This window comes from Herpailurus yagouaroundi, unplaced genomic scaffold, assembly GCF_014898765.1.
Source record: "Herpailurus yagouaroundi ecotype Mexico unplaced genomic scaffold, PumYag 188, whole genome shotgun sequence".
NCBI classification, from domain to species: Eukaryota; Metazoa; Chordata; class Mammalia; order Carnivora; family Felidae; genus Herpailurus; species Herpailurus yagouaroundi.
The window spans coordinates 19632088-19649339 of NW_024412419.1; the positions used below are offsets into that span (position 1 = coordinate 19632088).

A 17252-nucleotide genomic window follows, 5' to 3' on the forward strand; every position below is an offset into this window, starting at 1 on the left:
TAATTTGTGTTTACTTAAAAAAAAAGTTGTGTTTACTGTTTTGATATAAAGGATTAAAATTCAGGAATAGCCAAATGGAAGAGACACATTGGGCAAGGTCTGGGGGGCAGGGCACGGAGCTTCCATGCCCTCTCTGGGCATGTCACCCTCCCAACACCTCAGTGCCTTTACGAACCTGGAAGCTCTCTGAAATCACTGTTCTCGAGTTTTTGTACAGCTCAATCTCCAGTGCCCACCTCCTCTTCCTAGAGGTCAGTGGGTAGGGTGAAAAGTTCCAACCCTCTAATCTCTTGGTCTTTCTGGTTGTCCAGCCTCATCCTAAGGCTATCTAGGGTTACCACTCTAAGTTACCTCTGAGGTAGCATACCTCAGGTGTGATGAGAAGGGGTTTATTATGAATAAAAGACACTCATCACTCAGGAAATTCCAAAGGTTTTAGAAGCTCTGTGCCAGGCACCAAACATCAAATATACTTTTGCATGCTTTTTTTAACACAATAGCAAATATAACCCAGAGCCTTGCTCTTGTCTATATTTTAGTCTATTATAAACAATATTACACAACAAGTCTGTTTTACCAAAAACAATTAACTAAAATTACCAATCTCCTCTCAAACCCAGCCATGATACATCTAGTGCTAAAAACTACAAAGGAAAGTACACTCCTCCAGACACAACCTACTGCAGAGGCCTAAAGAGACTGGCATCCAAAACCAATGCCACACCCCAGAAGGTCCTGTGTGGGAATAGCTTCTACCTGTGAATGGTAGTTTCCAATGTCAACCAAAACACAAACAGAACAAGAGAGCAGAGGAAAGAAAATGAAACTAGTAGCCAGTGGATACAAAAGCATTCATCCATTTTCCTAATTCTATCAGTTTTAAGTTTTTTTTTTTTTAAATATCAATACGTTTCAATTACTGGAAAGTATGCTATGACTGCAGCAAAAAGAATACTCTAAAATAGAACGTCCTAATTTACTGAGAAAGCAAATATAAAATAATAAATGTGGAACAAGGATTTTAAAAGCAAACTCCAAGTTCTGACAGGGAGAAAAACTACCACAAAATAACAAAAGAGAGATACTCTTACATGGAAATAGTCATACTAAAACCAACAGTGTATCCAAAAAATATCTCTGAGCAATAACACCTAAGCAAAACAAGGCCTTACTTCCCCCAAATACTTCAAAATCACAAATTTACAAATTCTCGTCACCAATCTCAATTCTGAAGAGTCATGGACTTAAAAAAAAAAAAAAAAAATCTGGCAATGGGGCACCTAGGTGGCTCTGTTCGTTAAATGTCCAACTTCGGCTCAGGTCATGATCTCACGGTTCCTGATTTGGAGCCCCATGTCGGGCTCTGTGCTAAAGCCTGCTTCAGATTCTGTGTCTTCCTCTCTATCTGCCCCTCCACTACTCACATACTCTCTCTCAAAAATAAATGAACATTAAAAAAATTTTTTTTTAAACTGGCAAACGTATCATTGCTCTTTCTGGAAAAAACACAAATGCACAAAATGTGGCATACAATTCCAAAAGTTTCAGACCTCCAAAGCCAAAGTGTGAACTTACAGAGGATTCGTGTATTTCATAGTTAAGCCCCTTAATTATAAATACATGAATTCCCATTTTAAAAAATGTATACAATATTAGACTGTGAAAGAATCCTTCTATTTTATATTCCATTCATTCTCTATTCTAACCATGGCCCACCTACTAAGTGGGACAAGAGACCCAATCTAACCCCCTGCTCCCATTTTTCAGTAGAAAAAAAACTTCATGATGAAGAATTATACAATGCAACAGTTACACAAGAGCAAAATGGGCAACAAAATTGGGGTGCCTGGGTGGCTACGTTGGTTAAGCATCCAATTCTTGATTTCAGCTCAGGTCATGATCTCACAGGTTCGTGGGTTTGAGCCCCATGTGGGGCTCTGTGCTAACAGCACAGAGTCTACTTGGGATTTTCTCTCTCCTCTCTCTGCCCCTACCCTGCCCACGCTCTCAAAAACAAATAAATAAATAAATAAGTAAATAAGAAACAAAACTAAATCTAACACTGATTCTATAATTTTTTTAACATTTATTTATTTGAGAGAGTGCACGCGTGTGCACACATGAGCAGGGGAGGGGTGGGGGGGTCCCAAGCAGGATCTGCACTGCTAGCACAGAGCTGGACATGGGGCTTGATCCCATAACCTGAGCTGAAATCAAGAGTCAGACACTTAACCGACTGAGCCGTCTAGATGCCCCAATTCCATAATTAATTACAGTTAATTCAAAATAGCAACTTAAACCACATCAAACTCAAGACAATACCCATGATGCACTGAAAATCTAAGTGTGGGTGTGCACAGTAGGAATTTTTCAATGCTGGCAAAGCATTGTATAGCTAAACTAAATTAGAGCCCTCAGTAAGCTCTACAAATTGGTTAATTGTAGTTTATGAACACTAAATTTCAGTAATCGTTACTAACTCAGATTATCAGTAAGTAGTCCATACTGATATACAAAAATCGAAGACAATGGACATGAAAAAACAATAGCTCCTAAGAAATGAGGAACTAACTTGCATGCTAGTTTCATTTATCAGGAAAAGCCTTCTGCCCCAGCATGTGTCTTGAACCATACTGGAGAAGCAGCAATCTGATCCAAACATTTTCAGCCATTTTCCCACTGTGATTCTGTAGCATAACTCATGAGTAGCATAAAATCTAATCTCCTAAATTGGATCCTTCACACATTGCTGGTGGGAATGTAAAATGATTCAGCTGCTTTGGAAAGCAATTTGGCATTTCCTCAAAATGTTAAGCATAGACTACCACATAACTTAGCAATTCCACCCCTAGGTATGAACCCAAGAGAAATGAAAACATAAACCTATGTCCACACAAAAGTCTGTATACAGATGCTCACAGCAATATTATTCATAGTAGCCAAAAAGTGGAAACAACCCAAGTGTCCAACCACTGACGAATGGATAAACAAAATGTGGTATATCCATACAATGGAATATTTGGTCATAAAAAGGAATGAACTATTCATATATGCCATAACAAAGATGCACCTTAAAAACATTATGGTTGTAAAAGGAACCAATCACAAAAGACCATGCATATTTTATGTTCCCATTTATATAAAATACCTAGCAGTGCAATTGCTAGGTAGTAGGGTAATTCTATTTTTCATTTTTGAGGAGCCTCCATATTGTTTTCCAGAGTAGCTGCACCAGTTTGCATTCCCACCAACGGTGCAAAAGTGTTCCCCTTTCTCTGAATCCTCTCCAACATGTTATGTACCACAGTTTCTTTATCCATTTATCCACTCATGGCCACTGGCTTGCTTCCATTTCTTGGCTATTGTAAATAATGCTACAATAAACATAGGGTATGTATATCTTTTTGAGTTAGTGGCTTCATTTCCTTTTTTTTTTTAAGGTCAATTTATTTATTTTTTTTAAATCCAAGTTAGTTAACATATAGCGTAATAATTATTTCAGGAGAATTTAGCAATTCATCACTTACATATCACACCCAGTGCTCATCCCAACAAGTGTCCTCCTTAATGCCCTTTCACCCCTTTAGCCCTTCCCTCCACCCAACACCCTTTCAGCAACCCCGAGTTTGTTCTCTGTAACACAGTATTTATCTTTTTTTTTTTTTTTTTTAATTTTAGGACAGTTTTAGATTTTTTTTTTATTAACCTGTTTTATTTTTTATTTTTTTAAATTTACATCCAAATTAGTTACCATATAGTGCAAAATGATTTCAGGAGTAGATTCCTTAGTGCCCCTTACCCATTTAGCCCATACCTCCTCCCACAACCCCTCCGGTAATCCCCTGTTCTCCATATTTATGAGTCTCTTCTGTTTTGTCCCCCTCCCTGTTTTTACATTATTTTTGTTTCCCTTCCCTTATGTTCATCTGTTTTGTCTCTTAAGTCCTCATATGAGTGAAGTCATATGAATTTTGTCTTTCTCTAATTTCACTTAGCATAATACCCTCCAGTTACATCCACGTAGTTGCAAATGGCAAGATTTCATTCTTTTTGATTGCCAAGTAATACTCTATCATATATATACCACATCTTCCTTATCCATTTATCCATTGATGGACATTTGGGCTCTTTCCATACTTTGGCTATTGTTGATAGTGCTGCTATAAAACATGGGGCCGCATGTGGTCCTTTTGAAATAGCAGACCTGTATCCCTCAGATAAATGCCTAGTAGTGCAATTGCTGGGTCATAGGGTAGTTCTATTTTTGTTTTTTTGAGGAACCTCCATACTGTTTTCCAGAGTGGCTGCACCAGCTTGCATTCCTACACAGTATTTATCTTAATTTCACTGAACAGGTACAACAAACTAAAGTCACCAATTACTAATAAGAAGGACATATTTTTCTCACTTTAGTCAATATCTGAGAAAAAGGTTACTATTATTTCTACCTAAAGGCTTAGGGCCCCAAATTCACAAAGCATGTTGAGACTTAAAAGCTTCAAAGATTAACTTTTCTATAAAAACTTATTACTAGTTCTAGTTCTGCAACTTGGCAACCTCAGTTTAAGATGTTTAAATATAAATTATAAGTCTGACCTTTTATAAATGTTAAGTTTAGCCTACAAAGAATCAACCATTAAACCGAGCAGGTATAAAAGAACAGAAATGGTAAAGTAATACTTAAGTAGTTACTATTCCAATAATACTGCAGATTTAAATTAAATCAATTCTAGAAGAACTAGTCAACAACTTTGAACAAGATAATTCACCCACACAGAGGGGAAAAAAAACACCTAAGATTAGCTTGTGACTCAGCCTGCATTGCTATGAGGGGAAGGTGGGGGAGCTGGCTATTAGGTCTGTTCTCTTCAGTCTCCTATCAGGACTAAATATGAAAACAAAACTATTTACTTGTCTTGAATAAGAAGTATAGAGGGAAAACATTCATATAGATGCTTCACCTTCAAGTAAAATATTACCTCTCTGAAACAAAGATAACTTTCTAAGTTCTGAAGCCATTCACATCTATATAAATATTTTAAATTTTTGCTGAAAACAAAATTAAAAGGTAAATGGGGAAAATGAGGAAAAACCACAAGTATAGTCAATATTTAAAAACCTTTTTTTTTAACGTTTATTTATTTTTGAGAGAGAGTGTGAGCAGGGGAGAGGCAGAGAGAGAGGGAATCACAGAATCTGAACCAGGCTCCAGGCTCTGAGCTGTCAGCACAGAGCCTGACCCGGGGCTTGAACCCATGAACTATGAGATCATGACCTGAGCCAAAGTCGGACGTTTAGCCAACTGAGCCACCCAGGTGTTCCAAGTCAATATTTTTAATGTACAGAGAACTATTAAAGCAGATAAAGAAAACATTAAGACCTCAAAAAGACAGTTTTCCATCAACACCCAAAAAACAAATAATCCAGTGAAGAAATGGGCAAAAGACGTGAATAGACTTCTCCAAAGAAGACATCCAGATGGCCAACTGACACATGAAAAAATACTCAACATTACTCATCATGAGGGAAATACAAATCAAAACCACGAGATACCACCTCACACCTGTCAGAATGGCTAATGTTAACAACTCAGGCAACAACAGATGTTGGCGAGGATGTGGAGAAAGAGGATCTCTTCTGCATTGCTGGTGGGAATGCAAACTGGTGCAGCCACCCTGGAAAGCATTATGGAGGTTCCTCAAACAAAAATAGAACTACCCTAAAACCCAGCAACTGCACTGCTAGGTATTTATGCAAGGGATACAGGTATGCTGTTTTGAAGGGACACATGTACCCCAATGTTTATAGCAGCGGTATCAACAATAGTCAAAGTATGGAAAGAGCCCAAATATCCATCAACGGATGAATGGAAAAGAAGATGTGGTAAGGCACACCTGGATGGCTCAGTCGGTTGAGCGTCCGACTTCAGCTCAGGTCGTGACCTCACAGTTGGTGAGTTAGATCCCTGTGTCGGGTTCCATGATGACAGCTCAGAGCCTGCAGCCTGCTTTGGATTCTGTGTCTCTCTCTCTGCACCCCCCCACTCACATTGTGTGTGTCTCTCTCTCAAAAATGAATAAACAGGGGCGCCTGGGTGGCTCAGTCGGTTAAGCCGTCTGACTTTGGCTCAGGTCACGATCTCGCGGTCCGTGAGTTCGAGCCCCGCGTCGGGCTCTGGGCTGATGGCTCAGAGCCTGGAGCCTGCTTCTGATTCTGTGTTTCCCTCTCTCTCTGCCCCTCCCCCGTTCATGCTGTGTCTCTCTCTGTCTCAAAAATAAATAAACGTTAAAAAAAAAATGAATAAACAAAACAAAGATGTGGTATACATATACATACATAGTATATACATGTATGTATGTATATATATATACATACTGTGTATGTACACATATATACACAGTATGTATATATATATACATACATACGCAGTATATATATACATATATATATACACACACATACACACACACACACACACACACACACACAATGGCATATTACTCGGCAATCAAAAGGAATGAAATCTTGCCATTTGCAACTACGTGGATGGAACTAGAGGGTATTCTGCTAAGCAAAATTAGTCAGAGAAAGACAAATGTCATATGACTTCACTCATATGAGGACTTTAAGAGACAAAACAGATGAACATAAGGAAAGGGAAGCAAAAATAATATAAAAACAGGGAGGGGGACAAAACATAAAGAGACTATTAAAACAGAGAACAAACAGTGTTGCTGGAGGGGTTGTGGGAGGAGGGATGGGCTAAATGGGTAAGGGCCATTAAGGAATCTACTCCTGAAATCACTGCTGCACCATGTGCTAACTTGGATGTAAATTATAAAAAATAAATATATTACAGAAAGTTAAAAAAAAAGACAGTTTTCAAAAGGGGAAATGAAACTAATGAATGTCAGTGTCACAAACAATCAAGGAAATGCAAATTAAGTTGCTTCTTCCAATAAACTTATTTATTTATTTATTTATTTATTTTTTAATGTTTATTTATTTCTGAGAGAGAGACACAGAATCCAAAGCAGGCTCCAGGCTCTGAGCTGTCAGTACAGAGCCCGATGCAAGGCTCGAACTCACAAACCCACAAACCCTGAGATCATGACCTGAGCCGAAGCCGGAAGCCCAGCCGACTGAGCCACCCAGGCGCCCCCTAAACTTTTTTTTTTTTTTTAAAGAAACATGGCTAATACTCGAGGCCAGCAAAAGTGAGGGGAATGAGTGCTGCAGACATAACTCATGGGGGTGCAAACTGGTATTGCTCTTCAGAAGGCACTTTGAGAACATACAGCAAGAACCCTACCACTGTTCATATCCAATAAACCAGTAATTTCACTTCTGGGAATCTGTCATAAGAAAACGATGATAAATGGGGTAAATGTGAAGATGTTCACTGCAATTATTAGTTATTATAGAAAAAAACCTGGAAATAACCTGAGTGCCCCACAGTGGGGCAAATCAAGTATTATGCTGCTACTTAAATCAAATTCATTGTGACCTGTAAATTATATCTCAATAAACCGATTGTTTTAAGTTTATTTATTTATTTTGAGAGACAGCAAGAATGGAAGAGGGGCAGAGAGAGAGAATTCCAAGCAGGCTCTGTGCTATGAGCTCAGAACCTGCTATGGGGCTTAAACTCATGAACTATGAGATCATGACCTGAGCTGAAATCAAGAGTGAAGACACTCAACTGACGGAGCCACCCAAACACCCCTCAATAAACCTATTTTTAAAAACACAAGTTTGGCTAGACCATATGATAACCTGGAAACGGCTTACATTCTTATAATTAAAATTTATGATATAAATGTGTATCATTATGAAAATAATAGCAGCCAACAATCACTGCATACTTCCCAAATTCCAAGCCTGACACTCAGGTTTCTATGTGTTATCACTGACATCATCGTTATCAGGGCCATCCTAGAAGGGTCTGAGGCTCAAGGCCACTCACCAATTATGGGGCTGGCCCCAGATTAATTACACTTTAAAGAAGGTCTTATTGTAAAAATTTTCATAGGTCCCTTGAGAATGTTAAAAAAAAAAAAAAAAAAGAATTTTGAAATTGAATTTTAATTATTTCAGAAAAGAGAGGTACAGTGCCCCTGACATGCCCCCTTCCCTCCAAGCATAGCCAAGGGCAGCAATCCCGGCTGACCTAAGCAAAAGACAGGCTTGATTATTATTGTTACCATATAGAAAGAATTTATTATGAGATGGTCACACTAAACACACATTATGTCTTCATCCTCATAACAATGCTATGGATAAGTATTATTATTAAAACTCCACTTTTTTTAAGGAAGAGAAAACCAAGTCTTTTCGAAACTTACATTCACAAAATTAGTAAAAAGCCAAGCTGGAACTAAAACTCACTCAGCAAAAGCCATGTTATACTCAACTACCAGGCTGTATTATAAAACATGCACAATAATATATATCTAAAAACACAAAAAAGAAAAGATACGGTGCATAGGAAACACCAAAATGTGGTTGTTATTGGTTGCTGGACTTGGAATGACTTTTTCTCCTACTTCTTTTTTTTCCTATTCTACAAAGTTTCTTTAATCAGTACATATTATTTCCACAGTAAATATATGTTTAAGTTACATAATGAGAAATAATGTTAAGGTGAAAAAGTAAAAGAATTTGGAAAAATATTTTCATTAAATGGCAGGTTACATTGTTAATATAACTCAGAGACAAGTAGTCAGTATACTTCAAAATTAAACTAGTAAATTTAGAGAAAAATGCCTCTTAACAAAACTAGAACAGAAACATAATAAATGCTGGAGAGAAAAGGAAGTGAGATCTAATCAAATGCACCAATAGCCAGAGAGAGGTGTAACCAGAACCCCAAGTCTTCAGGGTTTGCTCTTTCTCCTAAGGCTCTGACTTCTGGCAGAGGCTGCCAGTGGGCCTACCCCACCAGTTCACCAAACTTCCCAGGGCATTTCAAAATCTTACCAAGATTACATCAGGACCCTCCAACTTCCCCCATTACACTGGGAAAAAGGGGGAAGTCAGAAGAAAAACTGAGCCTTGTTTTAGAGAAGAGATCTAGAAGGAAGATTCAAATACTCTGAACTCCAGAAAAGGTACACTGGGGTGAAAGAGTTATTTATTTTATCAGGCTTTCCCAGAGGCAAGGTTAATAATCCTGTAAGTAACTTGCTGTTCCCAGAATGGGAAACTTCCAAGCCTGTTTTCATTCAATTTGTCTCTGGGCCCCTCCCTCTCTTTCCCCCCTTTCTCACTGAAAGCCCAGTTCCAATGCTACTTTCTCCATGTAAGTTTCTCTATTTTATATACTTGGAAGGTTGATTCCCTTCCTGATATCAACAACATCACCATAAGCACCTTTAATCCAAATTGACAAATATTTACCAAGTCATCAGATGTATAGCACTTGGATAAGATGTATAATAGCAGGGAATAGAGGTGCCTGGGTGGCTCAGTCAGTTAAGCCCCCAATTCTTGATTTTGGCTCAGGTCATGATCTCCCGGCCACAAGACTGAGCCCCATATCAGGCTCTGTGCAGAGTGTGGAGCCTGCTTGGGATCCTCTCTTTCCCTCTCTCTCTCTGCCCCTCCCCTACACGTACATGTGCACTCTCTCAAAATAATTAAATAAACGTTAAAAAAAAAAAAAAAAAAAAGAGCAGGGTATACACAAAAGGAAAAGGCCAAAACTTAGAATTCCATATAGGTACTAAAGAAAGGACAAAAGATGAGCACCTAACTTTGCTTTAGGGAACCAGAAAATTGTTAGATGAGTAATCTCAGAGGAAATGACCCCTCAACTGAGTAATGTGAACTAATCAATAGGTATTACCCAGTAGGCTAGAAACAGAGATTTTTTACGAATTAGGAACAGAAACAGGCAAAGACACACAGGGAAAAAAGCTGAGAATTAAAAGACAATGTCATAGGACTTTATACATGAGGCTAATAATAGCACCTACCCCATAGGAATGCTGTAAAAATTAAATAAGGGAGTAAATATAATGAAATTAGAATAGTGTTATATATGAGAAGTCCTATATAAACGTTAGCTATTATCGTTGATAAAAATCCATAAACAAAACTAAGAAAGAAACTTGGAAAAAAAAAACTATAACTATATGGCAAAGAGTTACTATTCTTAAAATATAAAGAATCCTTAAAAATAACCAAGCAATGAAAATGCCAAAGAAGTGAGAAAGAGCAGAGGTAAATATTTCTAAAAGTAAAATCTTTAAAAATATGCCTTCAAAAATAGAGAAAGAAAAACAAGGTGGTCTTTATCAAATTAGGAGATTAAAAAAAAGAAGCCAATGTTTCTGACGATATGGGAAACAGGACCAGTTTCACTGGTAGAACACTTCGGTACTGACAAGTTTTTCTAGAAGACAACTTGGCAATGCTTTTACATGGGCCATAGGAAGTGTCCATACCTTTTGATCCATGACTACGACTACTACAACTACTAGCAATTTATTCTAAGGAAATAATCATAGATGTGAACACAGATATGATTACAAAGATGTTAACTGTGGCACAATTTAAAAATATAGGGTTGCCTGACTGGCTCAGTCAGTAGAGCCTGCAACTGTTTTTTTTTTTTTTTTTTAAGTTTATTTATTTTTGAGAGAGAAAGAGAGAGAGAAAGCATGAGTGGGGGGAGGGGCGGAGAGAGAGGAGCAAGAGAGATCCTAAGCAGGCTCTGCACCGTCAGCTCAGAGTCCCATGCAAGGCTCAAACCCACAAACTGTGGGATCAGGACCTGAGCTGAAGTCGGATGCTCAACCAACTGAGCCACCCAGGCACCCACCCCACCTTTTTTTTTTTTAATGTTTAAGAGAGAGAGCATGAGCAGGGGAGGGGCAGAGAGAGGGGGAAACAGAATCTGAAGCAGGCTCCAGGCTCTGAGCTGCTAGCACAGAGCCCAAAGCAGGGCTCCAACTCACAAGCCATGAGATCATGACCTGAGCCATGACCTGACCGACTAAGCCACCCAGGCACCTCCCCGCCTTTTTTTATGGGGAGCCTGCAACTCTTGATCTCAGGGTAATGAGTTTAAGCCCCACATTGGGTGTGGAGCCTACTTAGGTAAATTTTTACAAACAAATAATAAAACTTAAATTTAAAAAATACAAACTACTTTAAAGTTACAGAACCAATATGAGAGGATAATATGAGCACATTAGCTGTGAGATCTTGGTAAAATTACTCAACCTGTCCTTGTTCAATCTTCTCAACTGCAAAATAAGTAATAATAGAATAGCTTTTATGGAGAGGCTGAAGACTAAGTGAATAAAAAAATACATCAAGTGTCTCAAAAGTAACTAGAAAACAGTAAATGCTCAGTAAATGTCAGACGTTGTTACCATTCTATAGTAGCAAAGCAGTATTATTTAGCCAAGAAAATTATGCTGTAGATAAGTATGCAATAAAATAGAACTATTTTTTGATAAATGTTAGTAAGCGAAAAAGCAGGTTAACACACCACAGTATATAATTCCATTTTTTGCAAAGACAAATTTCTAGAAGGATATCTACCAAAGTATTAAGAGAGACCATTTCTCTGGGTAATATGATTCTCAGTGACTATTTTCTTCTTTCAATTTCCCCTGTTGCTTTCGAATTTTCCAAAAGAACATATATTACTCATCACAATAAAAATGGTATAAACAGAAAGCCTATAGGGTTTAAAAACAAACACAATACAGTGCTTTTAGGAAAAGTAAAATTAAGGTATCTATTCCAAACCATTTGATAAATCTCTGCTCTAGTCATGTTGTATCTGAGGTTTGTCTGTCTGCTTACTTTAAGTTATTAGAACATAGAAATATTCAGGGATCTGCTGGGTGCAAACCCAATAGTTATATTAAAATGACAGGGGTACCTGGGTGGCTCAGTTGGTTAAGCGTTCAACTTCAGCTCAGGTCATGATGTCGCAGTCTGTGGGTTCAAGCCCTGTGACGAGGTTTGTGCTGACAGCTCAGAGCCTGGAGCCTGCTTGGGATTCTGTGTCTCCCTCTCTTTCTGCCCCTCCCCCACTCATTTCTCCATCTCTCAAAAATGAATAAACGTTAAAAAAGCCTTAAATAATAAATTTTGCTAAATACAATATGTGAAATATAAGTTAACACATAAAGCACAAACAATAATCTTTTCCCAGGTCTTTCATTTTTTAATAATAACCTTGAAAAAGGCAAATTTACTTCTCTCAATTACCCCCCACCCAACTACCTACACATTCCCTACTCCCATTTCCTGCCTTACTTTTTCTCCACAGCACCTGGCAAATTCTAACTTCTAGACAGTTGATTGTCTCTCCTCTTTCTTCTTGAATATAAGCAGCATAAGGGCAGGGATTTTTGTATATTCTGTCAACTGCTTACATGCTCAATGCTTGGGGCAGTTCCTGGCCTGTACGCACACAATATTTGTTAGAGGAATTTGGTACCATGAATGAGCAGTAACTTCTGTTGGGTTTAATTTTTAGAATGAAAGATGGTTGTTAAGAACAAAGAAAAAGTTAAAGCAGATGACAGAAAACAGAGGGTTAAGGCATTTTTCCCCCACCGAAGCCCCCAGAAAGACAAAGATGAGGTAAAGTCAACCTAATGTAGAAAGCGATAACAAAGATGTATTTAAGAGGGAGCTACAGCATGTACTTTATCAAGATGAGGTTACCACCATGCTACAAAGACTATAAACCCAGGTACGGGAGAGTAACGTTCAGAAAAAGGTTGGGGTTATCTGTATCTAGTCTAAACGGCTCTTAACATCTCAATCATACAAGTGATTCTGTTCTCTAGATCCTGAAGGAGCCAAAACTCCAAGTCAGCATCACAGAATGAGGACCACACATTAGAAGGAAGGAGTGGTGGACAGGGAAAGCCTTCCAATACAGGCTGTCTCTGCAGCAGGACAACATCAATTTATAAGCATTTCACTGGAACATTAGCAGAGGAGAAGCCTAAAATGCTCACAGTGAAAGAAGGTTAAGTGGAAATTAAACCATGACTTCTCTTCTACCATTCAGGTTTTCAGGACTTACCACAAAGTTAGAAAATGCGTGTTACACGTGCATCTCAGTCCACATCATTCTCTGCAAATTTCATGAGTCTTGAATTTCTCACTTATACTTACCAAAATGTATTTCATGTCCACCAAAAAGTAAAATCACCAAACGCTACACATGTGAAATTCATGCCAATGTGTTTAAGCAAAAAGAAAATGATAAAGCAGCAGTTAACAGTGTCCTCCTGTCAGAGAAAACCCTGCTAGGGTTTATCTACATGGACTCTATAGTTTGCCACTGTCCACCATTCTTTTTTATTAATATTTTTATTTTTAATGTTTTATTTATTTTTGAGAGACAGAGAGCATGAGTGGGAGAGGGGTAGAGAGAGGGAGACACAGAAAGCAGGTTCCGAGCTGTCAGCACAGAGCCTGACGTGGGGCTTGAACCCACAAACCATTGAGATCATAACCTGAGCCAAAGTCAGACGCTTAACCTATGGAGCCACAAAGGCACCCCAACTGCCCACCATTCTTGACTATTCTTTCCCATTGTCAACCTCATACTAGTCAAGCGCTCCTCACGCTGAAAAGCATAAGTTGTTTAACCACCTGGATTCAAAGACTTGGAAGTGATAATCCAAAGCAGTAGTCTCTTTTGCAGATACAGACACTTTCCTCCTTCAGGCTACATCCCACCACCCCTAATTTAAGGGGGGCGGGGGAGGCAGATTCTTTAGGGGGAGATGAGATTGTGGGTCAGTTCTTCTGTTTTCCAGACTTCTTACATGGATTGTTTTGATGATAAGATTAAAAATTAAGGTGCAAAAAAGGGAATTTCTTTTCCAGTCATTTAGGTAAAAAGACCAAAAAAGAAACAAAAAAAGGATTAAGCTAGTTTGAAATTTCTCACTGAAGCTAGTTGGAATAATGGTAATGTTTATTGAGCACCCATACTAATTAGTCACTGTGCTAAATACTTTCTATTACGTACAATACCACTATGAGACAAGTACGTTTTGTAAATGAGAAACAGAAGCTTAGAGAATTAAAATCAGTTGCTCAAGACCATACAGGTATTTCATGTTGGGAGTTAAGAGCAGGAGGTTTCATCTTGAAAGCCTATATCTTATCTACTATAGTTAAAATGAAAATAAATGGAATTTTTATTAACCACATATACTTTTTCTAAAATGAATATGCATTAGTGAAGAAACTAATCCAGAAAACATAGAAGAGTTGCTTAAATCAAACAAGTTAAATGTCTACTGTCTGGTAATAGATCTCCTAAATGTCTCCCATAACTACTGCTGAATAGCTTCCCAAGTAACTAAATCATTCAGTGTCCTGATATAGCTGTGAAATGATTTTTCAAGTGACTCTCTTAAAATAATACTATTTGCAAATGAAATATGCTGCCCTCTTACAGTTGTATAAATACCTTATTTCGTGATGTATTCACTGCCCTATTTCTGCTCAGTTTCCTCCTCTCCTCCCCCACTTCCTCTCTGCCTTAAGATCCTTTAAAACCAGTTCAGTTCCCCCTTTTCAAAGAATACCTACAAATATGCACCATGTACATCTACCCAACAGGACTTTAACATCAGTGACTATGTTCAATAGTTACAGGAGGATACAAAGCAAAAAATGACCTCAAGAAAAAAACAACAGCATTTCTGATGCACCTTCATCTTTAGATCTACTCGTTTACAGATTCTAAACATTCTTATTTTCCTACTTCACACATGGAATCCTGACTTTAACAACTAATACGCCAAAAAAAAAAGCCTGCCTTTTCTTAGTCTTTCTTTAAAAACAGTTGTTCCACAAATTTTTCCATAAATAAGGTATTGAAAAAATCAGCATACCAAAAAAAAAAAACAAACCAAAAACCAATGCACTGTTATAAATATACCACATTTTTAGTAATACAAGTTTTAGTGATATAATTTAGTAACATAATTAGTTTATTCTGAATCATTTCTGGAACTTGTTCACAAATTGCTTTACAAGTAAATATAGTACATACAAATGCTAGTTACTTACCAGTGGATTAACATGTACTTTCATTCATTTACTCAACAAATATTTACTGAGTGCCCAAATGACTTTTTTTTTATTTTTTAATTTCTGAATCAAGAGGAGTGATAAAGGCACAGGGGCTGAAGTTAAAAGGTCTTGGTTTGAAACCTGGCTCTTGTACTTACTAGCTCAGAGACTAAGGGTGGTCAGTTAACCTCCAGGTTAGCATTTCACCTATCTACTTGATAGGAGAAAAAGTAACTACTCATAGGATCTTTGTTGATTATGCTTTAACTGATTATGCAAAACAGCACAGGGCCTAGCAGTAATAAGTGTTCAGTTAATGATAACCGCAGTAAATATATTTTAATACTGAGGAAAGTAGTTGAAGGAGATGACCAATAAATGTTCTTTTTGTCTTTCTAGAAGGATGGAAATTTGTGAAACTTGATATTAAAGACACATTAAAAATAGAAATCTTAAGGTTATGGAAAAAAACTTCCACTTTTTAAAAAAAAAGATGTGTTAAGTATGTAGGATGAAATAACAACAACAACAAAAATTAAGGTATGAAAGAAAAAGAGATGGATAAAGAAAATCCTGAAAGCTCCTGTGTGGGTGATAGGTGTATAGAGGTTCCTTATACTACTCTATTTTTGCAAAAATGCAATTTTTTATAATTGCAATCCCAGAACATGCCTAACACATTTCCTCATATTCAGAAGAGACTAGGATTTTAGCCTTGAGATCTGTTGAACTAATAATAATACCTCCCTGCTCAATAATTCAGTACAGGTCAAGTTTTGTCAGACAATTCTACCTTTCACTATAAAGGTGAGTGGAGGGAATAAATATAAAAAAGCGTTAAAAAATGCAAGCTCTTCTGCTGCTCATTAATATTACAATAGCAATAATGCACATTTTCCCATGCCTTCCAAAAATACAAAATTGCTTGTTCTTAAATTAAGCTTTTAAAAACAACTTGCACCTTCTACACTTTTGAAATTACAAGGGATATATGTCAATCATATTTCAATAAAGCTGGGCAGGAGAGAGATATTACTAGAGAATCATAGGCACAGCCAAAGAAACCTAAAGATATGCAGAACAGAGTTGCTACTATCTTTAAAATTTGAGGGATATTATTATCAATTCACGTAAAGGTTTTAGGTGATGTTTATAGACTGCGTTTAGGTTTTATCACTGATTAACAATATAGCAAACAAGCAGAGGGAAAGAGGCAATTTTCTTAAGAGGCTTAAGAAGCTTAACCTACAGAGTCTATGCCACCTAAATTAAGCTGACTAAAACAACACAAAATTTCAAGTCACACTTCGCCTATCTCTGGGTAAGCAAGTAAACACTAGTAAAAAACAAACTAGAGCATTTAAGAAACAATCGTGTTTGTGTAACCCTTAATTCCTAAAATAAACTGGTTGGCTCTATCAAACATATTCCTAATTCATAATTAATTCAAGTCTCAAATGAAGCATACTTGCCATCGGCAATCATTCAACGACAATGCGCATGATTAATCACCCAAATACAGCATCTTTTTAAAGAATGCAAAGCCATCTGCAGTTTCCGCCTGGATTTACACATTCACTTAGCACAGGCAGGCATCTTTAAAAACAACAACAACAACACAACAACAGTAATTAGGAATAAACTACGATGGCCTGAGAGATTACATCTCTCCGCGCTTTTGTATACCCTGGAAATCAATAACGCTAAAGTCAAATTGTAACATTCCCCAACTTTGGTTTAACGCGAGCGGTGGACGCCGAGCATCCGCCCACTGGCCTCTCGTGACTCGGACTACTTTGACGCACCGGGATGCGGCTCACCTGACATTCCGAACCAGCCATTACCAAGAAAAGCCAATTCTGCGGGGGGGAAAAAAGGGAGGGGTGCTCCCTTAGGGTGCCCCTAAGGGCCCCCTTCTGCCGGCACCCTGGAAGCGAGGGGCCTCGTCACCCCCGGCCCTGAGCGGCGTCCGCACCTGCCAGGAGAGGCTGGGGGCCGGGGTTCGGCCGCATGGGAAGGGGCGGCCCAGCCCCGGCCCCTCGGCGTCCGCCCTGGCCTCGCCGCTGGGGCAGGAACCGGGACCGGAGGTTTCCGCCCGGCGCCGCCAAGCCCGCCAGGGGCCTAGCTCGGGCTCCCAAGGGCCCGTCCGCGGCGGCGGGGGCGCGCAGCCGCCTTCCGGC

At 38.4% G+C, this 17252-nt stretch overlaps 2 protein-coding genes across 17 annotated transcripts in view; one reads left to right on the top strand and one right to left on the bottom strand.

Moving 5' to 3' along the window:
- Positions 1–17252, bottom strand: part of ITSN2 (intersectin 2) — a 158460-nt gene that overhangs the window by 139361 nt on the left and 1847 nt on the right. For 2 of the 16 annotated variants that reach the window (XM_040496187.1, XM_040496176.1), the window contains exon 1: positions 16893–17011. The exons of 12 other annotated variants lie outside the window; for them this stretch is intronic. The gene's annotated coding sequence lies outside the window, so the exon portion shown is untranslated. Of the gene's footprint in view, positions 1–16892; positions 17012–17047; positions 17072–17252 lie in introns of those variants that run through there. 2 more of the 16 variants (XM_040496189.1, XM_040496178.1) reach the window with 2 other exon arrangements.
- LOC121044511 (serine/arginine repetitive matrix protein 1-like) overlaps positions 17083–17252 on the top strand; it is a 42065-nt gene continuing 41895 nt past the window's right edge. Inside the window, exon 1 of the mRNA XM_040496872.1 lies at positions 17083–17250. Within this exon, the coding sequence (XP_040352806.1) occupies positions 17083–17250 (168 nt within the window). The remainder of the gene's footprint in view (positions 17251–17252) is intronic.